The following is a 22,787-nucleotide window of genomic DNA, read 5'->3' on the forward strand; positions in this document are numbered from 1 at the left end:
AGCAAATTAACCATCGTCCATTTGTTGAAATATTTCATTTTTGAGAGAGGGTTCCTTAAACCTCCTCTGAAAATGAATTTGCATTGCATAAGACACTTCTTTAGGTGGAAGAAAAACATCTATTTATGGACTCTGATCAGCCACAGTAGTGCGTAAACCTTCGCAAGGCTTTTCCCTTACCCCTTGATTCTTTGAATTTACTGCCCCTGCTTTAATGTGTATATGCCAGCTTTGTTTTTATTTGCCTGTGACATTATCCTAATATACCCATTCGCCTGAATACCCCCATTTGATTTCACCATCTCGATATTATCTCAGAAACTATTCTATATTCGAAGGAAAATGAAATCACAGCTTGCAGCTTAATGTGCCCTCGAAAGGCAACGCATTAGCACAACTACTTGTGACCTTTAAGTCGTGTATGTTTGACCACTTGTCTTCAGATTTCACAGCTGTCCTTTGTTAAACCGTCTTGTTGACCTGACTTCCTTGCTGAATTGTTTTCAACAGAACTGTGTAGAATTAACCCGTATTTCTAAATGTGCGACTTTGATTCACGTAGTTGATAACGCATTTTACGAAAAAAAACCTTTGTTAACTAAACTTACCTTAAGCATATAATCATATTCTTATGCTGTCTTTCTTCTCTCTATATTTTTAAATCTACAGAATCCTTTGGTAAGTGCTTAGCTCTAAAGCACACATCACCCCCCCCACTAATTCTCATGTCTCAAACAACTATTAAAATGCATGGCATGCATTTTACTAACAGATAGTTCAGTTTCAGGGCTACTACTAGAGGCACATACACTCTCCCCTCACCCCACGGTATTCAAGTGTCCCACCACTGCCAGCTATAGCATCACCTTTATCTGGAGATTATAATCACCCAACTGTAGCTTATACTGTCATATAAGGACCTGTCCTCACATCTTTCTTACTCACTCACTGACCCACCACGTACTCACTTATCCCTTAACACCAGCAAAGTAGGAATGGGAATTTCAGGAGATTTTAGGGAGGTGACCAGCTCTGTTTAGCTCAGGTGAAGCAAAGGGATCTCAAGTTGTTTAAACATGACATGCTCTCAATCTCATACACAAAGTCGTCAAAGTCTCTCCCTTCAGGAGACGGTCTTCAGAAGCTTTTGCCACTTCCAAAATGGCACCTCCCCGTGGTACACCAATGTACAAGTTCTTCTCTCTGACCTATGGTTTTTTCTATGATGAATCCTGTCTTTCTTTACAGAACAATTCTCTTTCTCTCTCTCTCTCTCTCCCTTTCTCTTTCCTCTAGTACCTTTATTTACGTACCCTGTTAAATCTAATTTGATTCTTCTTCCAAAGCCCCAAGCCTCTATCTACTCGTACTAATGCTTCTTCTTTCTAATCTTATTTGCATTCATATTATCCACCCAGGTGGTACACCAATAAGAGGTAAGAGTGCTGAACTGACGTTCACAGAATGAAAATAATACAAATTCATTCTTGCTGTCAACCCATCCATTCACTTGAATCACCTCCATTTTTGTCCTGTTTACCAAGACCGAAACCCATTACATTCATATGGACCTTCCTTCTTATTTGTCCAATTTTTTTCTTTGACTAAATTTCTATTCCATTTTTCTTTGTCTATGCTTTATTTTACTCCTTTGTATTCTAGTTTCAAGAGCCTGTTTAGCTCAGTTGTGATATGCTTGCCCTGGCTCGAATAAGCATATCCAATGACAATTATTTTTTTTAACTATATTTTTTCCGTTCATTTTTTCTTTTCTTTTTGGCCATAGCGAATCATGTGTCCCTCTTTTTGTCCAACTAAAACAACCAAGCATTTTTCCCCCTTAGCTGTTCTTGTTCAGCACTAAAACATATGCACAGATGCTGTGGAATCACGCAGGCATGCTGAAGACAACATTGCCTCTCCTCTGCTTTTTTCTCCCAAAGAATTCTTTCTATATTTCCAAACTATTTTTTTCCCATTTCTTCTATTTGCTTTCCTCTCCTGTACCTCTACAAAAAAGCCCAAACAACCACTTTTTTGATAAAGTTTCTACGGTGCTTTTTTTTCTCTTTCACCTATTTTTCTTACTTTTCTTGGGTTTGGAGACTATTTTACTTTTTGACTTTTTTTCTTCAGGGTTTGGGGAAGGCAAACAGTAGAGTCTGGCGAGGACCTGATTGGCTCATTTTTGCCGTGTGATGGAGAGTTGTTGATGCATAAAGCCATTTTTCCCTGGGTCATGTGACACCACACTGCTGATCCCATTGGTGGATTTTTATGGGTGTCTTTTGTAGCTTTCACAAGCTAAAGCAGTGGTTGGTTACCTTCTTGTCGGCTCAGGTCGATATTTTGAATTTTGTCTTCTAATACAATTGCATTTTATTTTTCAGCTAAGGGTTGTCAGAAGGTTGTAAGTTGTGCCGACATACATTTCTTGCCAAGATTTGCATGTCAAAACTTTTGTTATTGAGGGTTATATGTTGGTTCTGCCTTACATAATACTTCAATTAACATTTTTCCACATCAATAAGCAGCATTTTTCAATTTTTTGTCTGGGCTGCCTTTTTTTAAACTTACTTCACCTAGATGAAGTCCCAAAATATTCAGTTAGGTGAATATTACACCCGATCCGTGATTGAATATGCTAAAATTCATACCTAGATTTCTTTCTTTTAATTGTCCTCCCTTGTTATGCTGCTTTCTTATACTGTAAACCTTTTTTTGTTTGATCCATGTTTCCCTGAAGCAGTATCACTCATCCCCATATTGACCAGTCCAGTGACATGTTGTATATTGAAGGGCTTGCCCCTATTCTTCAAAGTGAAATTATGACATTCTTTTTGAACATTGGCGATAGGATTAGGGTCTTTTTAGATCCTATAAGCAATCAGGCTTTTTCTCTAACGAGGTCATCGACAAGGTAAATGAATTATAGACAGTAGATAACTTAGGTATTTTTCTTTTGTCTTTTCTTTTCTTTTGGACAATGTGTTTTATTATCTTCCCTCGTTGATATTTTAGCCCTGTTAAATTGTATTACAATGTCTTGCATGATCACCATTTGCAGCTATCCCTCACCTATAAAAGGGTAACACAGTCCTCAGCCAGTGGATCAGGCTGTGATAATGATGGGGGCTAAACTTTAAAATATAGAGTTTTAAGTAAAAGAGGCAAGAACGTAGCATTTCATTAATGCAGTTTATTGGATATTGTTTAATTTCAACTTTCCTCAAACTGTCCAACTACTCTTTGACAGGACAAAGCAAAACTAGAAATGAAGGGGGCTGATGTTGGCCTCCTTGAGGTTGAACAACGTCTTGTCTTTATGTATGTTTTCTTGTGATCACCATGGGAACAACCACATTTTAACCAAACACACTCCCCAACCCCGTTTGCTATTCCCAACCAGGAGCCCTCCAGATAGAGCAGAGCGAAGAGTCTGACCAGGGGAAGTATGAATGTGTGGCGACCAACAACGATGGAACCCGCTACTCTGCCCCAGCAAATCTATATGTCAGAGGTAGGAAACACACGTCGACAACACTGGCATGCTTTCTATCAAACATTATCTTAATGTTCTCTTTAAAATTCACGAGTAACCTTTAAAATCAGTCAATAAAGTCTGCAGGGGCCCATGTCCCGTGAGGCCATTGTAAGTATGCTTTGTTTTTGGTTCTTTTGGTTCTTTTTTTATTTTTGCACTTGACTTACCTGCACTGATTTGAACCTACGGTATCTGCTGTTATGTGTCTCTGGTCCTTGTTGATAATCCTGAGTCTAACACCAATGACTAGACTGCTTGCTGTGTTTATCTACTAATTGCCTCTCAAACCTGACTGTCGGAGGTGGTAAAGGGAGGCCGGCCCTCCTCCATCAGTCCCAACTCTTTCCCCGGCAGCTCCTCTCTGGCCCTTTTTCTCCCTATTGATCAACATAAAAAAAAGACAGCTTTAAAACCCACTAGGTTTACTGACAAAGAAATACTTACAACTGGTGTAAAGCCATTATAATATAGCGTAGTATCGTTTTGTTTTTTTTACATTATCCTACTCTCTATGTAATGTCTTGTAAAAACATAGTCTCAGTTTTTAATTAATAACTCGCTTCAGGATTTTTGCAGCAGTGGCTCGCTTTCAGTAAGCACTTTTTCAAAGAGGCTGTAATCTTTCGCTCTTTTTGAGTCACAATATTTGGTGGAAAGTTTGCTTCTGATTCTCACTTTTACTCGCACAGATATTTGATGTACAAAATCCCACTTACTCTTCCAGTATTGTTAAGTATTATAAATTCTCTATAAATCAGTGGAGCAGATAGATACTGTAGATTTTTACACAATCATTTTTAAATAAATTGTACAATGCGCAACAGTCTTGTGGTTAGCTTTTGTAATATATATAATATATATTATAGCAAAATACATACATTGTACGTCTCATTATAAGCTAACCACGTGGTTTGGGCAAAATTTGTATTAAAAGTAAACAATCCCTCTTATTCATAATGTTTGAGCTTAGACAGGTCAGACTTTGGCTTTTTCTTATCTGGAGACCAGGGCGATACAAGGGGCGACCTGCACCTTGGCGAACAGAAGGTCCTTCGAATTGTTTAAGTAGCATTTGAACACCTAAAACATGGCCTTTTTACTCTCTGTGTTTCCCTTGTTTTTCTCCTTTCCTCATTTAATTTTGTTCTGCATCAAATTTCCCTACATCCCTCAGAGCTACGAGAAGGTTGGTGTGTTTTTCACTTTTTTAACACAAAACATAAATATTTTCATTTGTTTGCGAAAAAAGAACAACAAAAAAATGTCTTTTTACCTCTATTTATATCACTTTTTTAAAAAAAATCTTTGTCACTCATTCAATGTTCATGTTGCCATCGAGAATGCCCCTGGTCTTTGTCGGAGTGCTTGACTTTTCAACAGGTGGTGCATGTTTGCATCTTTGAGGCGGGGTGGTCAGGGACGATATTTGCACATTTCTGAGGATCTATTTGCATGGTCACCTGTTAATGCTTGAGCTGGTCATCCCCTTTGCTCTGCCCTTACCCCGAAACCCTTACCCTGTCAGTGTTCCTGCTTGGTTCCTCTGATGACTCACCAACACAAGAGGTCAATGGGATACAAAATGAACATAACTGTAATAATTCAATTAGTTCAATTTTAAAACTAATGTGACGTAATGTCACGTCCCTGATTGGGCTCTTGGCCTAATAAGGGCTGTTGTACATAGATGCAGATGAGCACTACATAGAGCCATTTATGCATCACTGCACTAAAATTGTCCCTGTGGTGCTCTCTCTACGATTGAGCTTTCTCAGGGATAAAAGTATGTGAAAGCAAAATCAATCCTTTTGTTGAAATGGGCACTAAAGTCAAGCGCCAAGCTGTAAAAATAACCTTACCCTCAGAGAGTACACACTTCCTCTGACTCGGATGTTTTCCGCACAGGAAGTCATGAAGGGATGATGTATTCAGAGCGTCATCCACGAGACTTGACAAATGTAATGATATTCAAATGAGCAGGGTAATATTATGTCTGTGGGGAGCGTGATCCAATTGGATATTAATTAAATATTGAGGGAGAGAAACGTTGTATTTAATAATGCAAGCAGTTCCCCTAGATTTTCCTCTCCAGAGAGTTAGAAGCAGACTGCGGGAATTGCGTCGAACATACCTGCACAAGTAACGAGTTTAGAGTCACAGGGAGTCCAGTGTGTTTGAAAATATGGATCCACACGTTTAAAAGTGACATGTTCCAGAACAGCTTCAAGCTTTCGCTAAAGAACTGAATAAATGAACTAACAGGAATCTATTTACAACACCATGAGCAGTAACACTGACTTGACTTTTACTTCCTATTCTCCCTAAATGTTTTATAACAATACCCAGTAGTCCCCGTCTGTGTCCCACCGACCTATGGCCCCTTAGTCATCTACATCATTTACACATACGTAAAAATCCTCACGAGTAGAACCTGAGGAGGAGTAATATGTTGTATTTTTTTTTTTTTCGTTCATTACTGTCCTAAGATGTTATTGTCTTGTTCTTCAAGTGTTTTTTTTTCTTTTGTTCTCCCAGGACCTTGAGCTTGTACTAGTCACATTTACAACAACGTAGCAGCACCAAGACTAAACCATCCCATTACCCAGTGCGCTGCCACGTCTTCCTTCTGACCCCCGTTAGCACTTCTTTTACCCTCGTAGCCCTCTTCCCCCTGACTCCCTCACAGAGTCACATATTGTTCTCCGTATGCATGACGGACGATTGCTCCCCTCCAAAAGGCCTCGGCGGGCGTTCCATGTGCATTATGAATGTTATACATTTAAGTGTCACCTTTTCTTTGAAGTTTTAGCCTTTCGTGTTACTTTTCTCTTTTTCTTTTGAGAATATTTTCTTGGGGGGGAATGTGTATCTGCTAGCGCTGTCAAATGATGTGATTATTCGGATTGATAAAGATTAAATAACACTTGGTGAAATTACATGAAAAGCACTTTGCCAACAAAACAAGATTCAGTGTTACACAAATCCTAGTTAAACTAAAACCAGCATTAAGAGACAAGTATACTACACACCTAATTACTCCAATGGAAGTTATGCGCATCCTTCTGTAACGTGCAAAATGATGACTTATGATGTACATAAATCATGAAAACAATGAGTCGTTGAAAAAGCTTCTCTCAAGTGATATGCTTTGCAAATGCATCCGTCTTATAAATAAATGGGTGGCTTGTCTAGATCCTTGATATGCTCATAGGTAAAATTACATTTCAGAACTTTCAGTCTGAATAAGCTCGCTCAGCCTTTTATCTGAAACTGTCCCGAGGCCTGCAGTCATGTCGAAAATCATTTGAATTAACGTCAGTTCATATTTTGATTTTGATTCATTGACAGGCTCGGACTGAATCGTACCATCAGAGAACAAAGTGTAGCGAGCCAACCTTAATGCTTTAAGGGCCTGCATAAAATACTGCGATAAGCGTTAGACTTTTCAATGGCCATTGAATTTTAAAAGCATAAAGAAAGTATGCATAACTTCTACTTTCATTCTCTAAGCCAGACGGAAGAGTCTAAAGCCATTTTTAAACGTAAAGGCAGGAGAGGGAGACATGTTGAGGGTGATTGTGTGTTTTGACGTTTTATTAACATTTGACAGCGCTAGACCCTAAAAATCGCAGAGAAACATCATTCTCCTTTGATGCGTGCGCAACTTCTCGGTGTATTATCTATGTTTGTGTGATGTGAGAATGTGAGGAGGCACATTTTCTCACATCAGCTGGAAGCGCGCAGCCGAAAAGTTGTTTCTTTGCATACAACTGCGGAGCGCTGTCGACTCTCCAGAACGTGGTGTAGTTTCTGCATATCTGTTCTGATGGTGATGCAGTATTTAAATGCATGGCGCGCGTGTTGTTCATTCACCATTGAAATATGTAAGTCTTTGATCAAATGTGTTTTCCTAACTTTCACCAAGCAATCATAAATGATCTATATAGAAACCAATTGTATTTGTCTGCTACAATTTCATTTTTAACCAATGTTATTATATAATCTTTAAAAGTGAGTTTTCTTTTGGCAACCTTTGAGGAGAATACAGATTTTTTTTTCTTTCTTTCCATAAATGGATTCAGTTGTCTCCCTTTTCTGCTGGGTTTTCTGGGTTTTCACGCCACATTTGGTCTTTTTCAGTACGCCGGGTGCCACCACGATTCTCCATTCCACCCACAGACAATGAGATCATGCCAGGCGGCAGTGTCAACATCACATGTGTGGCGGTGGGCTCTCCCATGCCATATGTCAAGTGGATGCTGGGTGCAGAAGACCTTACGCCGGAGGACGACATGCCAATCGGACGGAACGTCTTGGAGCTCACAGACGTCCGGCAGTCGGCCAACTACACCTGTGTGGCCATGTCAACCCTGGGGGTGATAGAGGCTGTGGCACAGATCACGGTGAAAGGTAAAGCTGCGCTTCTTCACATTTAAAGGCAGAGCAGTGTGCTCAGCAGCTTGCTCCTACAATACTACCATACACACAAAGGCTGTAGCTGGACTTAGTTCAGACAATTGTGCATGCAGTTAAACAATAAATGTGTATATATACACATATATATACAGTATATATATATATATATATATATATATGTGTATATGTATATATATATATATGTACAAATATATATATGTACAAATATATATATGTACAAATATATATATATATATATATATATATATGTATACGTATATATATGTACAAATATATATATATACATATATATACAGTATATATATACACACGTATATGTATGTGTATATGTATATGTACTGTATGTGTATATATACATATACAAATATATATATATACATATACACATATATATATATATATATATGTGTATATATATACATATACTAATATATATATACACACACACACACACTTTTTAAATATAGAATTTGTGTTTTGTTTTATTTTAACTGCATGCATTTAATATATTAGTATAGAATATCCAAGCAGAGACTATGGGCAGTGCTTTAAAGAAAGTAATTGAATTGTCTCCGCCACGGTAACTCATCTGTGGACGATTCCTTAAAGCTTGAGACAAGCCCTGGCACCAGCATCACCGCATTACGTGTCAGATCGAGAATATAGTGAAGTTCTTATCTCTCAGCTGGAGAGCTATAGAGCCACGAGCTCACCATTTCTGTTAAGAGGTAGAGGAGGGGGGGAGCGAGTATTGTTTGGTGTCCTCTGTAGGAACGGTACTTATCTGAGTGTAATCATATCTACACAGCAGCGTACCATAAAGATACCACAGATTGGTGTCGCCATGTCCACGTGCACACAAGGGACATGACTCTCATACGCACCCCTCAGTTTAGTTTTTCCTAGACATAACAGAGAAATATTAGTCACAATATAACAGTCTGGCGGCAAGCTCCCCCAGAAGCATACTTGAGATGGCATATAAAGACAATCTATTGCCATGATATCTTTTGCCATGTGCCATGGTGTGCGGAATTAAAGCAATAAATTTAACTGCTAAATTATTAAAGCGATAAACACTGGGAAATCCGAGATTAATGACAACAGCCCTCTCAGTTGAACATGGGGTATGCCAACCTTTAATCTCGCACATAAGTTCATACGAAACTTTAGTTTTGTTACAAATGTAAAGTAGAAAAGTGAAATAACACCAAGAGGATCCACTCAATAGAAGGCACACATCATATATCTTATGACTCCAGATATACAATATATCACCAGTGTCAAGTGCAATGGGCTGGAAAAGTAATGTGATCAATATAATTCAACCATCTACCAATTAATATAAAGTGTCTATGACACATAACATCAAATAAATTAAACCACAGGTATAGCCTTGCTGTATACTTTGCATTCCTATTCGTATTTATGTAACACTTTTCATCACAGCATTGCCCAAGGCTCCTGGCATTCCTGTGGTGACAGAGCGCACAGCCACCAGCATAACATTGACGTGGGACTCTGGCAATCCGGAACCGGTGTCCTACTACATCATCCAACACAAGTCCAAGTACTCAGAGGACTCGTACAAGGAGATCGATGGCGTGGCCACCACTCGGTACAGCGTGGGAGGCCTCAGCCCTTATTCGGACTACGAGTTTCGGGTGGTGGCGGTGAACAACATCGGGCGGGGGCCCCCCAGTGAGAGCATTGAGGCCAAAACAGCTGAGCAGGCGCCCAGCACGGCACCGAGGCAAGTCAGAGGTCACATGCTGAGCACCACCACAGCGGTCATCCACTGGGATGAACCGGAGGAGGCCAACGGGCAGATCATGGGTTACCGAGTCTACTACACTATGGATTCCTCCCAGCACGTCAACCTCTGGGAGAAGCAGATTGTTCGAGGGGCAAACTTTGTCACCATCCAGGGCCTCATCCCCAATAAGACCTACAACATCAAGGTTTTGGCCTACACCTCAGTGGGCGATGGCCCTCTTTCCCCAGACCTTCAAATAATCGCTAAGACGGGAGGTAAGCATGGTTCATTTTTATTTGCGGAATCTATGATTGAACACAATTATACACTTGGAGTGTCACAAACATTTTGAAGCCACGTTATTGTTGTCATTACATTACATTACATGTCATTGTCACTGATCCTAAATCAGTGGTTTATAGTTGCGATCACATGATCATCTTCAGGATTTCTACAAACATCTAAATTGGCTTTTCTCAAATATATTTTCTCCAAATAGTTTTGTATTTGTATCCAAGTTGAAATGCTCAGTTGTTTACTCCTTCTGAAAGTTTGTTTTTCCCCTCGTGAAGTAACTTAGTGCAAAGTGGCATCTGTGCCAGTATGACTGTGGTGATAATGAATAGTGCAAGATGTAATGATAAATTAATTAATCTCTTTATTTTTCCTCGTGCAGTTCCCTCCCAACCAACCGACTTCAAAGGAGAAGCCAAATCAGAAACAAGTATTTTACTGTCATGGATTGCCCCAGCGCAGACTGGACAGGAAAATCAAATCACAGGATATGAACTTATGTACAGGAAGAGGGATGACAAAGAGGAGGTAATAAGTTCCTGACTTGACCCAAGTCGGCCTACCATTAGATTTCATTTATATTATAACAAATACAACATTTCTGAATCGCACAGGAATCCATTACCAAGTAGTGGTTTGATTGTGTCATGCAATCATCCATAATATTTCATGTAGATTCATAAAATGATCATTCTTCTTGTGGTTTCCTAATACCAACACCAAAAGTACTAATTGACAAGTTATATATATGATCATAATACCAGATATGGGAGGATTAAGTGGGTCTAATTTAATTTTAAAAAATTAAACAGCGAAAATAAATGGGTATATCTTCTTATATAACAATTAAATGGCAGAAGGTACAAGTCCAGTATTGTTTTATGGTAACTAGTTATGAGCAGTCAATAATCAAACCAATAATGTTACACCATTGTACAGAACCCTAAAAAAATACCGCCAAATGACTGCATAATTGGTGTTTTTTCAGGATATCATACAGTCAAATGTTATATTCATATCAGAAAGCAGCATACTTATTACTTCTTTTCTTTTCTTTGGCACCGCCTGCCGTTCTTTGAACGCTCACATGTCAAACTTCCTCCTCAGAAACGAATCAGCTTTGAGCCGACCACAACATACCTGCTGAAGGACCTGAAGCCCTTCACGACGTACACTTTCCGGCTGGCTGCCCGTAGTAAACACGGAGTCGGAGCTTACACCAACGAGATCTCTGCAGACACTCCACAGACACGTAGGTCTTCTTCCGTATCTGACAGAGTTTAAACTATTTGGGAAGGAACACATTTTCAAATGCATTCTAAATTGAAGTGTGCTGCAAAATTCCCCCCTCACACAAAAAAAAATGACAAGGATGTCAGGAAGGTTTTTTGAGCACAGATAACGTGAATATGGTTTTTCTTTAAATGGCTGATGCATTTGAAAAGATGTAAACATTTGAAATAGTAAACAAGTGTTACCTGACCATGCAGTATTCACTTTGAAAAAGGTTGCATGGACAGCGTACCCAGGCTTTCCTGTGAAGTCCGGAGACAAGGTTACAAAAACTACCCCCTCTCTCCACCTTTGTTGTGCCAAAACAGTCTCGACTGAATATGAATGACGAAGCCGTGAATTATTAACATGACTGCCCACATCTGCATTACCAAAACGTTTTTTTTCATACGTGAAAGGGCATTTCAGGAAGCCTTTGTCTCTTGACATTGCATGTCAGCCAAAATTAAGAGTAGAGACATTTTCAAAATGAGCTTTCTATGTAGCTACACTGCCAAGAACCACTTGGGATATTTCCCCCCAATTTCCCTATTGTTTGTACTCAATTCAAATTAGAATCAAGAAAGTTTGTGGAGTAACGATATCATAGAAAGCTCAAAGCAAGTATTGTCTCTGTAGTTAACATTTCCACCCAAAAAGACCCCAGATTTATAAAAAGTCAAATGGAAACATTGGATTCTGTTACAAAATCAAAGTAAATCCAGTGCAGTTCAACTCAATTTGATTACAGTCAGAGGATTCCCCTTAAAGCACACTAAGCTGTTTGTCTTTGCACATTAACATAAATCTGAGGTCTCTGAAGGCCAAAGGCAGGGATCAGGTGGGTATACAAGCTCAAACTCTGCCCAGATGTTCTGAGGTAAATGATGAAAGAAATCAAAAAGTGCATGCCAATGTTATCAGACTCTAATAAATCAGTCATGTCTCCTTGGGAAGTTCTCTGTTGCACAATCAGGCTTTTACCACAAACCAACAGGCTTCGGAAAGGTTGGTGACAAATACAACATTTTTCTATTTTCAAATAGTCAAAGCATCAACCTTTATGTTTTTGGATTGATGGTAACTGCTTGCCAAATTTGTCTTAGATATTACTTCATATATTTTGGTATGGTTTTATCCTAAATTATTTCTAACGTTACCTTAGAATTTAAATGATAGAATATTAGGATATGTGATTTTTTATTTTCCCTTTTTTTTATCTATACATACATATATAGATATATTTTTTCATAACAAAGGTAGGTTACATATGTTAAAGCTGTCCTTTTTCCAATCAGCACCTTCCATTCATCATCAGTGTGTACACGTTTGTGTTGGTTTTTGCCTTTTGTGTTGTGTCTGTATTTTCTACATTTTCCATGATTTAATATACATTTTTGTTTTACATAAGTCGTTGTGCTTTTTACTCATTTTGTGTCATTTTATTTTCCTCTTCTTTTTTTTTTTTTTCCTTTGTTTGGTCAATTCCACCATCATCACCCCGATCAAACCAAACTGAAACTCCTTTGAAACAACAACAAAAAAAATCCAACTCAATGAACGGCCTGACCAAACAAAAACCCCTTCACCTGCACCAAATCCAACACATCAACCAGAACCCTCAGGCCCACCTCAGGAAGTCAAGTGCTACAGCCCCAGCTCCACCAACATCCTGGTAAGTTGGCGGCCACCCCCAATGGAATTACAAAATGGGATCGTAACGCAATACACCATCCAATACGCTGCAACCGAAGGGGAGGACACTACTGCTCGTCAAATCTCCAGCATCCCACCGGAAAGCTCTCAGTACCTTTTGGAAAACCTGGATAAATGGACAGATTACCGCGTGACGGTCACTGCGCACACAGATGTCGGGGCAGGACCGGAAAGCCTGCCACTGCTCATCCGCACAGAGGAGGATGGTATGTGTTCGCTAAAACAAAGAGCTGAAAATCCAGTCAACCCCTCTTAACCTACCCAATGAAATACTAACAACCTCGCCTATATCTACAATTTCCTCCTCTTTTCTACCCATTCTTCCTGCTTCTAATAGAAGTGACTCTCACCATCTGATACTTTTAGACCCATTTTGGACAGTGCACTTTTTTTACCCACACAAACTGTGACTCACTTTGCAAAAGCACCTCTTTTTAAAAAAAAAAAAAAAACACTTTTTTACTTCTTTTTTTTTTTCCTACGCTGCTCAATTTCAACACATGGTATGACATTTTCAACTGCAGGCCTCCGACTTCCAGTCCCAACTGTCATTTTTGAAATATGCTCTTCAGTGTTTTTGAACGGCAGCATTTTTGCATTTCTCACTTTTTGTGAACTTGGCAAAAAGGACAAGTTCTGGACAGTGGGAATAACAATAGGTGGAAGACATTTTTGAAGGCCGTTTTTCTATATATTTTTTCTCCCCTCATGTGATAGAATCATTTTTTTATTCATTTTTTTTCCCTCCCACCATAGCCAAAATTCTTGTAGTGCTTCAAGTATTTGAAACACTTGAAGCCCCCCTTTGGCTCCACTTTTCTATTTTGGCAAAACACATTTTTATTCCATGTTTTAGAAATCCACTCGACCCATTTTTAATGTTTCAAGATTAGGTCAGTTGTCAGACCTGTTTTTGCTGTTGTTTTTTCCCCCTTACCATTGTTGAAATATTGATGTCATGCAGTGCTTTGTTGCAGTTTGCTGCACTTTTGTGATTTTTTTTGTCACTGCAGCATTTTGCACTACGGCTTTTGGGGATGGAAATAAAAAGAAGGCGAAGGGGTTCTCTATAATTTTGACCTTTTTTTCTATCCCACGGTGTTCCTCCAGTTCCTAGCGGGCCACCTCGTAAAGTTGAGGTGGAGGCTGTCAACTCCTCATCAATTAAAGTGATCTGGCGTTCACCGATGCCCACCAAGCAGCACGGTCAGATCCGAGGGTACCAGGTGCACTATGTCAGGATGGTTAATGGGGAGCCCACAGGACAGCCAGTCATCAAGGACATCCTGATTGATGATGCCCAGGTACAACACCCTTTTCCACCAGCCACCACATCTCTCAGACACAAAGTATCGCTTTCTCTCTCTCACCTCTTACAGAAAAACATTTTAATTGGAGTGGGGGAAAAAAAAAACTCTCCTCATATCAATAATTAAACAGAATTGAAAATAGTTACCGTTTAACTGCTGTGTCACTAATTACAATTCTCCTGGGTGCAGAGAAGTTGTGCACATATTTATTTACAAGTCTGTGTTTGATTATTGTTCATTATTTTCAAACGACATACACATTTATTTGGTGGTTGCAGACAAACTGTGTGTGTATATTTTTCTCACCAGTGACTAGTGTCTGTACCTGGCCTTATTTGTTGTCTCTTTTCTCTCCATATTCTGATATCATAATCAGTGGGAATATGATGATTCTACCGAACATGTGAGTAGTTAAACTTGACAGACTTCGAATCTTGTTGTCCCCCGCTGTCATCCTCTGCATGAATGGCATGTGTCTTTTGTGCACTATAGGAGTTCAAGACCTCAAGCATTTTAAGCGTTAGCTTGAGGGTCATTTCAGCTTCGTAAGATATTTAGACAAAAGCAGATGTAATCCTTGACTCACACTAGTACTGACCTTAAACGTTTGAAGTCTTTTGGTGTTTACTGACGAAGATATTTTTGCAACATACAAAAAAAAACATACACTTTGCCAAGAAATGTACTTAGCAAAGATGATCAAGATTATTCCTTTCCCCGCAAGCATGACTCAATTTTCGGTACGGCTGAGAGAATGTGTCTGTTGTGTTTTTTCCTGATGCATATGCTGACCGTCACATACTTTCATTCTTGGATATCAAATCAGATTTTTTTAGCTCGCTCCATGCTTGTATTTGCAAATCAGCAAGTGTGTGTGTCCTGCAACTTAAGTCCTGAATCTTTACAGGAAATGATCATCACAGAGCTGCAGGCTGAGACCACATATTCAGTTACCGTGGGAGCCTACACAACGAAGGGCGACGGTGCACGCAGCAAGCCCAAACTGATCACCACCACTGGCGCAGGTACTGTAACCGCGACCGCTGACCAATCTCCTGTGGTTCAGTGCTAAACATTTTTCCTCTGAAACGGCATTTCTCCTCTGAAAAGCTGTGAAACTGCAGGCAATAAGGGGAGAAAGTGCGAGGCAGATATTCTTGTCATTGAGAGTGTGAAGTGTGAATGCAGCTAATTGCTGTCTCATTCGGTGCAATAACTCTGCCCCACTGGTGTGACATGGCACCGCTCAAGGCATTTTCTAAATAATAAAAAATGTAGGAGGAGTGAGAAAAAGCAGGAAGCCCAGTCTTTTACTCACCTCTTTTGAGAGTGTTGTACCAAAGTAAAATGACTTGCAACACATAGACAGATCAACTGATAATGAATGCCTGTCTACTGCAAATATGATACCATGGTTCTCCATATTCATAACTATTTGTCCTTTTCTCCACTGGTACCATCTTAGTTCCTGATAAACCTCGGCTCATGGTCAGTACAACCAACATGGGCACCGCTCTCCTCCAGTGGCATCCCCCAGCATTAACCCATGGTCCCCTGCAAGGCTACCGCCTCCGTTTTGGCCGCAAAGACGTGGATCCGCTGACTGTCATTGAGTTCCCCGAGCGAGAGAACCACTACACGACCAAAGAAATCCATAAGGGAGCGTCATACACTTTCCGTCTTTCCGCGCGCAACAAGGTGGGCTTCGGTGAAGAGACAGTCAAAGAAGTCACCACAAATGAGGATGTCCCGAGCGGCTACCCTCAGAGCATTACAGCAGAGGGTGCCACCACCTCCACCATTCAGGTTAGCTGGCAACCTGTTGTGCTGGCAGAGCGAAACGGCCAAATAGTGAAATATGCTCTGCAGTACAAGGACATCAACAGCCCACGCAGTCCCTCAGAACTCTTCATCACCGCCCCGGAATCAACAGTCATCCTGGATGGCCTTAAGGCAGATACCACTTATGATATTAAAATGTGTGCCTTCACCAGCAAGGGCTCTGGTTCCTATAGCCCAAGTGTCCAATTCAGGACACAGCCTTTGGATCAAGGTAGGACCAGTCCCTGAACCTTTTTTAAGCTCTTTCCCTTTTAAAATCAACTTTTCCCCGCGCAGTCCTTTCCAACTACAGCAGCTTCCTCTGAAAGCATCAAATGGCAGGAGTCACCCACAGGACGTTGGTATTAGCATATTGTCCAACCATTAGTCTTTCTAATCTAAGAATGATTTATGAAACTCTCATGGAGTAAGTATGTATGTCTGTTTTTTTTTGTCCTGTCGGTCAATCAAAGCTCAGTCATTAATTTAAGGGTTGGTGTTGGTAAGAAGGTAAGAGGACAGTGTTGAGTTCAGTGTAGTACTGCCTGGTTTTGAGGAAGAGACACTCTCAGGTAAGCACTAGTGTAGATATATTTAAAAAAGGATATTCTGAGTCTAAATCACCTGCTCCCCCTTTCTTTTAGCAGTGTTTGCAAAAAACTTTCATGTGAGAGCTGCCATGAAGACGTCAGTGTTGCTGACCTGGGAAATCCCGGACACCTACAACCCTGCTCAGCCTTTCACTGTAAGCAACCGCCGAGATAAATACAAAATGTCCATGTGTATTGACGCACCCTACGCAATGCTTTGGCACAAAGAATGATTAACGTCCAATACCAAGAGCTCACATGAAGCATCAACTCATTGGCATACAGATCCTTTACGATAATGGGCAGAGTGTCGAGGTGGATGGGAAGCTAACACAGAAGCTAATCACGGGTCTTCAACCTGAGACACAGTACTCCTTCCTCCTGACCAATCGTGGCAACAGTGCCGGCGGTCTGCAGCATCGCGTGTCCACCATGACGGCCCCGGACATTCTCCGCACCAAACCCTACCTGGCCGGCAAGACCAACTCGGACGGTATGGTGACTGTGGACCTACCATCAGTGCAGACATCTGAGAGAGTGAGGTGAGTCGAGACGAGGAAACTGAAAGGCTGCCCCCCCCCCCCGAATGTGAATGATTTTAATCATGTGCTGACGAGCCCCCACGTTGACTCGCATTTGCTGTGTTACTGCGCACAGAATAATGACCTCTGACCCAATGCATTGACCTGGAGTGCTGTTGATTCTTACTATCTTGATTTGGTTACTTCCCTACTTGTAATGATGCACATGTGGCAGAAAATGTCTCTTTTGTTAGATTCGTGACCTATTTCTGAAGTCCATTGCTGAAGTCTATATTACTCTTTAGTATTTCTTATAGATACATAATGAAACAAATTAAAGTAGATGACTTGATAGCTGACCTTGTCAGGGGGAATTCTTCCAAAGTCATTTATATGCATCCCTACATTTCAGTGTATTATCCACTTCACCTCAGTCATTACACACTGAAACAGCCCGACTCGTGTAAGCGCACTCCTCTAAGCCCTATGAAGTCTCTTATAGCCTTTCAACAAAGCCCAGGGTTGTCAGAAGGCCAAGCAGCACATCTGATTGAAGACTGATTCTTCAAACCCATCTTGGGTTTTTTGATCTTGCTGGATGCACTTGGCCCACCGTCTCTCATGCCAGAGCTTAAGCTAATTAGTTTCCCATTAGCCTGCCACACGGCCTTCCTGGCTAATGCTAGCTCATGCAGTGCCCAACCAGGAAGCCCAGAAAACTCTGGCAGAGGCTGTTATCTCTCCGGCCACCCTGATGAAGGGATGAAAATCCCTCTAATTCCGTATATCTTTCTACGTTCGCAGAGGTCTCCTAATTAGCCCACAGGGGGCCTCAGTGAGGTGCAACTCTGTTGCCCGACTTCTTTGAACATGCTCAAATTAAATTAAAAAGAGGGAAATGGCCCCAATCAAGAGTTAGAGACTTTCTTTAATTATGCCTCTTTTTTTCATCAGTTTCTGGTAAGCAGACTCACCTTCTATTATAACTCAACACAGCAGACACCGGGCAATGTTGTATTTGTTGTAGGGTTGACCAATCCCATACAAATACAATTTGTGTCTTTGGATATGTGGCAGTAATCTTTGACCTACATTTTTCTTTCCAGGGGGTATTACATTGTGGTTGTGCCTCTGAAGAAGCAACGCACCGGCAAGTTCTTCAAACCCTGGGACAATCCCGATGAGATGAATTTGGAAGAGGTAACTTTGAAGGTTGAGCTTGATTATAAGTATAAGAAAGTATAATTATTACATATTCTATTATCCAGTTATTGTTCACAGCTTCTTAATAGGGCCGATGTGTGATGTGTTTCTTAAAAACTGGAAAGGCCGTTGAGGAACACGAGATGAGTCTCGCTGATTGACGCAAATAGCTGCAGAGAGCACTGTTCATATGGAAATGAGAACATGAAGTAGCCATCGAGTGCACTGCTCAACCCCCATCCCCTCCTCCCCCTCCTCTTTGTGTCTGTGGTAATTACCTGAAGAGCTGCATCAAGCCCCCATGTCCCTTCTCATTCCATGCAAACGCTAGGCTACTGCGTATGTAACACTTGGCAACTCTGTGCATTGCAGGTATGATTTAATGTGAAAGCTTTTATCACGATGCATTCCCAGCTGTGATTACATTTAAGCGTTCCTTTATATGCAGTGTCAAACATTGCACGCTAATGGTTGGAGACTTTCGGTGCAGCATATACTGTCCTAGAAGTGTGTAGGAATGGAAACTTTAAAAAATAAGTTATTCCCCCTTGGGTTACATAGAAATTGAAATTCTGGAAAGCATCCATATTTGTGAATCAAATCCTCTGGCAAATTATAACTTTTTTTGAAACTGTGTTTTTTTTTCTTCAAATATGTATTTCTTTATTTTAAAGCGGTATATGCTCAACTTATACAAATGATGATCTCACATGTTGTTCACATTGACACACGTGTCAATCTTGAAGATGCATACTTCTTGATCTCAATAAATCTCACAGGGCAGAAAAAAGAAAGACACAGCAATTTGGAGTCAAGAGATGACTTTTATGCTTGAACAAGAAGCAATCGGCTGAAACCGCTTGAAATAGCTGAGATACAATGTTCAAGTCTTTAGTATAATTAGCACAAATATATAACACGTGTCTAGGGGGCTAAAAGAAAGAAAACACACATGTCCCATCTGGCATTGGCTTCACAGCTCATGCCTACAGGCCCGTGTCTGTAGCCTTGACCGATTGCCCGAAAGTCGCCCCTCTGTCAGAATTTATTTGTTTGTCAATATTGGCACTCACCTTTTCACAACTTTTCCCAAGGGCAGCTAGATTTAGCCCCGTTGACAGGAGAGATGATTGAAGACATTATCGGGCAGCACCAACAGCCCGGCAGCCAAAACAGAGCACACACGAGAACGTGAATGACAGCCGCACAGAGCGAGAGCACGCATGCACACAAACACACACACACACACACACACACACACACACACACACAAATCAGAGATATGAAATCAGACACCTAAACAACTATCAGGGCTTGATTAGCATAATTATGATCCGCGCTTTGTGCTGGAAGTTTATAGTCAGATAGAACAGACTTGTATGAAGGGCACACTTGATGTGTTTCTTTCATTAGTAGTATTATTACCGTTACGGTGTATTTTTTAGGGTTACATTATGTAATTTCTCCTCACTTTACCTATCTTAAATTCAGATTTCTAAAAAAATAAGTTGGAAAATGTATAATGTTACTCAAATCCATTAAAAATGTATTTAGTCATTTTTTTCTTTTTACTGTTTGAAGCTGTTGGATAATGCTCATCTGTTTCATACGCTGGGAATTCACAGATCTTTTAATCTCACAATCTTTTGTAGTCCAAAATACAGATGAATTAAGTAATTGATCTTTTCTATAATGTTCTGCCTGTTGCAATCAGCATTGTCAGCTCTGCAATCAGAGAGACGTCTAGATAGACAGATTTGGTTTGTGGAAATGTCTTTATTTTTGGTGTGTGGTGAAATTTTTGGTGTGTCCCTTTGTCTCATAAATTATCTGCCTTTTTACTCCTAGCTGCTGAAGGAGATAAACCAAACTAGCAGAGGCCTCCGGTTCCAGAGGCAGGCGGAACCCAAAGCCTACATCGCGGCCTACTTCAAAGTCCTGCCCAACGATTTCAACCTGGGAGATGGCAAAACCTACAGGGGCTTTGAAAACAAGCAACTCCAGAATGGCCAGGAGTACATTTTCTTTGTGCTAGCAGTTTTGGAAATGTCTGAAAATGTAAGATTGCTTTCTCAAACATTTTTTTTTATTTCAACTTCGCGTGCCTCATATTTGACTTGCGTTCAGATGTGAGCTTGTTCGCCTTTGGGACATCCCGTGCCAGTAATCTCATGGTCTTCGTGCTCGGGAACTGTGCATCTTGACGGAGGGTCGGAGGATGCCTCTGGTTAGATGTGTTACTCTGAGTCTTTGTGATGCTTTGACTTAAAATCTTAAAGCTGCAGCTGGCCTAAGAAGCTGCCCCTTGCTGCTTTGGGGAGAGAAACCCCTCAAGACCTTTGCGGATCGCAAGAATACCTCGATAACAGAGCTCCTCTTTAATTGCGTCCTACGTGCGGTCTACCTTATCGCAGCTGCTGCAGCGAGTGTGTACTTGTGCATGTGTCTTTCTGGACTGAAGACCCGAAAGCTGCATGATTAGGCGGCTGCGGGCGCGATGAAGGATATGATGGGCAGCGGGGTCTATAGTGCTGCCTCGCACTCTCTCCGCTAACCCTGGGTTCAGGTAGAGCAAAGCGATAATGGCAAATGGATGGAAAGCTCTAATTTGCTCACTGAAGCATATATTTTCTTCCCACTAGACCTTTCTTTTAATCTCCTCGTAAAATGTGAAATAGTTCAATCAAGGCTCCCTGTAAAATGGAGATATTGAAGATAATTTTGATTGGTCAAGCTGCAGCTTAGCAGAAATTACACAGCAAAACTTTGAATTGGCTTTGAATTTGTATTGTTGGTCATGCTGTCTTTGTCAGAGTCTTGTTAGATATGCTCTGTAGAGAGGGTACATTAATTGAAGTCTTGCGGAAGTGCTTTGAATATCCTGAGCTCTGGATCCACTATATCTCCCAGCAGTTCTGGATTTTGATGAAACATTGTGGAGAACATTTTTTAAAACCACTAGATCATAGATAACAATTATGGCACAAGTAGAAGGACGAGGTCCTGTACAAAGAAAGCAGCATATGACGGTCGGTCCCAAAAAATATATAACATCAGTTTTATGATTGATTGACCAGTGATTTGCCTTTCCCCGGCTCAGATCATGTATGCCACGAGCCCGTACTCAGACCCGGTGGTGTCGGCCGATATCGACCCCCAGCCGATCATCGACGAGGAGGAAGGCCTCATCTGGGTGGTGGGCCCTGTGCTAGCGGTGGTCTTCATCATATGCATCGTCATTGCCATCCTCCTCTTCAAAAGGTGAGGATGTTAAATTATTATCAGCATACAGAAATAAAAACGAAGATGAAATTATAATAACTGTATAATAAGTGAAAGAAATGCACTGGAATCCGACTCAGACGGGACAACTATATTAACACTTAACGTAAATGCTCCATACAGTACACTTTGTTGTCCACTCCCAAAGTACGTATCGCCCCTCCATTCAATATTTTATATCCATGTCATCAAGACACTACAACATAGGAATCTTCAATCCGGACATTAAATGGAAGATCTTAACGAAAAAGCCCGAGGCATTGATCTTCAGCCTATCTATGACCCCCACTCTCAGCAGCACACACACACACACACACACACACACACACACACACACACACACACACACACACACACTACACTCTCTGATGAGTAAATCCAAACATACAGCTCCCCAAACTGCCATCTTATGCAGACGCAGCACAATTCTTCACACAGACACGTGTGTTGACTGAACGTTAATCAGACACACACACACTTTTTTGTTGCTGTCTGAAACCCCCCCACACACCTCCCCCAAGTGGTAGCGAGACCTCGTGCTGTCACTGCTCATCAGTGGACCGTAGGAGGGAGGGGCTTCGACTATCCGCTGCGTGTCACTGCATGTGTCTGTATCCCGAGAAGCCCTGGAGCCTGGGCAAGCACCCCCCCCCCCCCCCCCTACCCTCCCCCCTTTTATGACGACCCATTCCACAAGGGAGACTAGCTTTTGATCCCGACTCTGACCTTATGACGGCCTCCTGCTTCGCCAGGACACACACAAGCGCCTAGCTGACAAGTGTGCGTCCACACACTGACTTTTGTCCGTCCGTCCTTCACTCTCTCGTCTCTTCTCACCTTTTGCATAAGGCACATTTCCCGCAGTGTTCAAATGTCCAGTCCTAAGCAGAATTTCCTAGTAGTACAAGAAGTAATTTTGTGAGGGTAAGATTAGCAAGTGACGAGTCAGCGCACTATAATCAGTAACAGCAGCAATACTGAAGACAAAAGAAATACATCAATAGTAATGTAAGAGGTTTACGCGTACAGCTTTATTCTCTT

The 22,787-nt window shown here is 41.0% G+C and overlaps 1 protein-coding gene across 1 annotated transcript in view; it reads left to right on the forward strand.

Annotated features, from left to right (window-relative positions):
• The window catches only part of LOC117747892 (receptor-type tyrosine-protein phosphatase delta-like), an 88,916-nt gene that overhangs the window by 41,934 nt on the left and 24,195 nt on the right, over window positions 1–22,787 (forward strand). The window contains exons 5-22 of the mRNA XM_034557393.1: window positions 670–678; window positions 1,419–1,436; window positions 3,410–3,520; window positions 4,719–4,730; window positions 7,685–7,954; window positions 9,431–10,012; window positions 10,414–10,559; window positions 11,139–11,283; window positions 12,920–13,225; window positions 14,130–14,323; window positions 14,706–14,732; window positions 15,237–15,354; window positions 15,795–16,382; window positions 16,795–16,895; window positions 17,026–17,282; window positions 18,368–18,461; window positions 20,313–20,522; window positions 21,565–21,725. Of these exons, the coding sequence (XP_034413284.1) occupies window positions 670–678; window positions 1,419–1,436; window positions 3,410–3,520; window positions 4,719–4,730; window positions 7,685–7,954; window positions 9,431–10,012; window positions 10,414–10,559; window positions 11,139–11,283; window positions 12,920–13,225; window positions 14,130–14,323; window positions 14,706–14,732; window positions 15,237–15,354; window positions 15,795–16,382; window positions 16,795–16,895; window positions 17,026–17,282; window positions 18,368–18,461; window positions 20,313–20,522; window positions 21,565–21,725 (3,349 nt within the window). The remainder of the gene's footprint in view (window positions 1–669; window positions 679–1,418; window positions 1,437–3,409; window positions 3,521–4,718; window positions 4,731–7,684; window positions 7,955–9,430; window positions 10,013–10,413; window positions 10,560–11,138; window positions 11,284–12,919; window positions 13,226–14,129; window positions 14,324–14,705; window positions 14,733–15,236; window positions 15,355–15,794; window positions 16,383–16,794; window positions 16,896–17,025; window positions 17,283–18,367; window positions 18,462–20,312; window positions 20,523–21,564; window positions 21,726–22,787) is intronic.

This window comes from Cyclopterus lumpus, chromosome 18 (genome assembly GCF_009769545.1).
Source record: "Cyclopterus lumpus isolate fCycLum1 chromosome 18, fCycLum1.pri, whole genome shotgun sequence".
NCBI classification, from domain to species: domain Eukaryota; kingdom Metazoa; phylum Chordata; class Actinopteri; order Perciformes; family Cyclopteridae; genus Cyclopterus; species Cyclopterus lumpus.